This window comes from Gracilinanus agilis, unplaced genomic scaffold (assembly GCF_016433145.1).
Source record: "Gracilinanus agilis isolate LMUSP501 unplaced genomic scaffold, AgileGrace unplaced_scaffold36979, whole genome shotgun sequence".
In the NCBI taxonomy this organism is placed as follows: domain Eukaryota; kingdom Metazoa; phylum Chordata; class Mammalia; order Didelphimorphia; family Didelphidae; genus Gracilinanus; species Gracilinanus agilis.
In genome coordinates, this window is record NW_025370221.1 from 1 (window position 1) to 3,464 (window position 3,464).

Consider the following 3,464-nt stretch of genomic DNA (forward strand, 5'->3'; position numbering starts at 1 on the left):
GGGCAGGAAGGGGGGCGTCTGGGCCGCGGGGCTGCGCTCAAAGCCACCTTTTCATGAGCTCGCGGGCCAAGCCCAGAGCGCCAATTAGGCACCGGGCCCAGCTCCGGTCCCAGCCGGGCCCCCCGAGCCCGTCTGTCCAGCCCCGACCGCAGCAGGCGGGCCAGGTGCCGACTACGAGTCCCAGAATGCCGGCAAGGCCCGGGGAGGGACGGGGAGGAGCCCCCCCCCTCCGGCCGCCCCACCCGCCAACTGCTTCCTGGAAGCCGGGCATGGGAGGGGCGCCTTTCTGCTCCAGCTGGCGGGCGGTAGGAGGGAGCCCCAGCCCGTGGCCCGGTGAGTCCCCCAGACACGGGCCCCCCCAGCTTCTCTCTCCCCAGACCAACCCCCGCCCGCCAGCCCGAGGAGAGCCGACCCAGGGGTCCCCGAATCAGGGCGCCGGGACACGCCTGGCCGGGAACGTGGGGGGCCGCCGGGGGCCCCGGGTGCAGAGGGCAAGGGGCCAGGGAGTCCCTTTGGCTCAGGCTGGGCCCCAGGGCTGAATTCCTGGGGTCCCCCCTGGGGAGGACTGGGGTGCACAGCCACCGCGGGGAGCTGAGACCTGGGCCCGAATCCCAGCTCTACCACTGGCGGCCTGGGGTGCCCCTGGAGGGCTCCTCTTCCCCTTCCTCCTCCTCAGCTGCTACAACCCAAGTGATCTCTGAGCCTCCCAGAAGCCCAAAGTCCACCCCCCCCCGTGGCCCCCCCAACCCCGGCCCCAGCAGAACGCTCTAAGGCTGCCCTACCCGGAAGCCTTCCGGGTTTGCTAAGCTTCCGACGGATCTCCCATCTCCCATGGGGGAAACCGAGGCCCGGCTTTGAAGGGACTCCCTCAGGGGTNCCGGAATCCCAAGGAAACCAATTCCCCAAGAGTTAGCAGAACATTTCCTTCTAAAGTGCCCTGCCCCAGGGGGAGAGGAAAAGGATGGCCTCCCAGGCAGGGGGCACGGCCAGGGCAAAGGTCCAGACACCAGAAATGCTCTCATCCTTAAGAGATTTCTCTCGATATCCAGCTAAAATCTCGGCACCCCCCTCGCTCGGGCGGACCCCAGATTGACCCTAAGTGGGGAGCGCCAGAAGCAGGAACAAGGCAGGGGCGTCTCTGGGTCCCTGCGGCTACTGGCCTTCCATTAGGACTCGCCGGGTAACCCTTCCCACCCTTTACCAGGGAGGAAACTGAGTCCGAAGGGAGGCCTGGCCCACAGTCGGTCAGTCGGTCCCACCCGGACAAGCTCGGAGGCAGTCCCAGCCTCCTCTCAGAGTCACTCGGGGCCCTGGGGGGCCCCCAAGATGGCAGCCGCGTCCCCCTCCTCTCTCGCAGGGCTGGAGATCTCCAAGTTCTGCTTTGTCAGCGAGGAGGACTCCACCGAGTACCTGCGAGACCACAACGTGGGGCTATTTCTGTCCGCCGACAGGACCGACGTGTGCAACGCGCTGAAGAGGGGTGAGCCCCCCCCCGGCCCCTCCCCAGAGAGCGCCCCACCCCCCTCTGTCCAGCAGGCAACACTGGCACGGGGAGGGAGGAGGCCCAGCCCGCCTCCAGGAGAGGCTTTCCAGGGGGGCCTGGGGGTGGGATGGGGGGCTTTGGGTGTTGCCTCCGACACTGCCCCCCCCGCCAGCCCCCCCTGCAGGCCCCCCAGGAACATTCCTCCGGCTGCCGGGAGGGCCTTTGAGATGGACAAAGAGGCGCTTCCTGTCCCCATTTTATAGAAGAGGAAACTGAGGCTGGGGAGGCCCAGAGCCTTGCCCAGGGTCTCCCAGGAGTAAGTGCCTCCTGGGCCCCAGACGAGGGCTCTGGCTGGTCTCCGGCTTTTGCACTGTCCAGCAGAGCCACCTCGTGGCCGCTGGGGTAAGTGCCGCCTCCAGGGAGCCTCCATGGCTGCCAGGCTTGAGGGGGGCCGCAGCAGAGGCAGGCCCTGCCCCACCCCCAGCCCTGCGGCCGGAGCTGATCCCCAGGAATGGCGCTTCCCGCTTCCGGTCTCTGCAGCTTCTTCCTTGAGCTCCTCCGGCCTCTGGGCTCCGGGCAGAAGAGCTGGGAGGGGGGCAGGGTGGGGGGATGGCAGGGACTCGTCCAGGGTCGCCCAGCTGGGAAAAGGCCAAGGCCAGATTGGAACCCAGGACCCTCCTCTGGCCCCGGCCCCAGCTGCCCCTTCACCAGGGCCTTGGGTGAGCCGAGTGTGTCCAGGAGTGTCCAGGCCAGAAAACCCAAAGGAAGGTTCGGTCAGAAGCCCGGCCGGCCTTCCTCATCCGCTCTCGGGTGGTCAAAGCATTTGGTGTCCATTTATTGAAGCCCTTCTGGGGGGGCCGGGCTGGGGGGTGAAGGAGGGGAGGGAGAGCCGTGGGGGGCACCACAGTGCACAGGGAGGGCCGGAGCCAGGAAGACCTGGGTTCAAATCCAGCCTCAGATACTGACTAGCGGTGAGATCCTGGGCTGATCACGTAGGGCTGTCTGCCTCAGTTTCCCCACCTGTAAAATGGGGGCAGGGCAGCGCCTCCCCACTGGGGTGGCTAGGAGGATCAAATGAGATGCGCCCGGAGAGCTCCTGCGAGGGGCGGCTCTCCTCAGGGTCTCTGCAGGCCGGCCGGCCCCCTCACGCCCCTGTCTGCGCCTCCCCAGGGGTGCCGGCCGCCCTCATCTTCCAGCAGGAGGTCCAGGCCCCCAGCACGCAGCTCCGCCTGGCCTTCGACGGAGACGCCGTGCTCTTCTCGGACGAGACCGACCGGGTGTTCCAGGAGCAGGGCCTGCAGGGCGCCCTGCGCTACGAGAGAGCCATGGAGGCCGTGCCCATCGGCGAGGTAGGTGGCAGCCCGGCCAGGGGGTCCCGGGAGTCCCCCGGCCGTCTGTGCCCGCGGGATGCCCGGAGACCAATGACCGGCGGCCCTCGGCCTCTCGGCCTCTCTGCCTCTCCCCCAGGGGCCCATGAAAGCCTTCGCCATGCAGCTCGGCCACCTCCGGGACAAGTTCGGCCCTGATGACTCCCCGGTGTGCACCTACCTGGTGACGGCCCGCAGCGAGGGCGACATGAGCCTGCGGGCCCTGAACACCCTGCGGGCCTGGGGGCTGCGCCTGGACCAGGTCTTCTTCATGGACGGGGCCCCCAAGGGGCCCACCCTGGCCCGGATCCGGCCCCACATCTTCTTCGACGACTCCATGCACAACATCCAGGGTGCTCAGGATGCCAGCGTCCCCTCGGCCCTGGTGCCCTGCGGCTGCTGAGGCCCCTGCCTCTGCCGTGGCCCCCTGCTCCTGCTCCTGCCCCTGCCGTGGCCCCTACCCCTGCCCTTGTCCCTGCCGTGGCCCCTGCTCTTGTCCCTGCCCCTGCCAAGGCCCCCTGCTCTTGTCCCTGCCGAGGCCCCCTGGCCCTGCCCCTGCCGAGGCCCCCTGCTCTTGCCCTGCCCCTGCCGAGGCCCCTGCCCTTGTCCCTGCC

At 68.8% G+C, this 3,464-nt stretch overlaps 1 protein-coding gene across 1 annotated transcript; it reads left to right on the plus strand.

Moving 5' to 3' along the window:
• Window positions 1–155: 155 nt before the first annotated feature.
• LOC123254992 (cytosolic 5'-nucleotidase 1A-like) lies at window positions 156–3,300 on the plus strand (the record flags this gene model as incomplete). The annotated part of the gene is made up of 5 exons (XM_044683869.1): window positions 156–305; window positions 378–482; window positions 1,358–1,480; window positions 2,654–2,832; window positions 2,951–3,300. Coding segments are annotated over 5 exons (860 nt in total), but the record flags the coding sequence as incomplete, so codon positions are not given.
• Window positions 3,301–3,464: the final 164 nt, after the last annotated feature.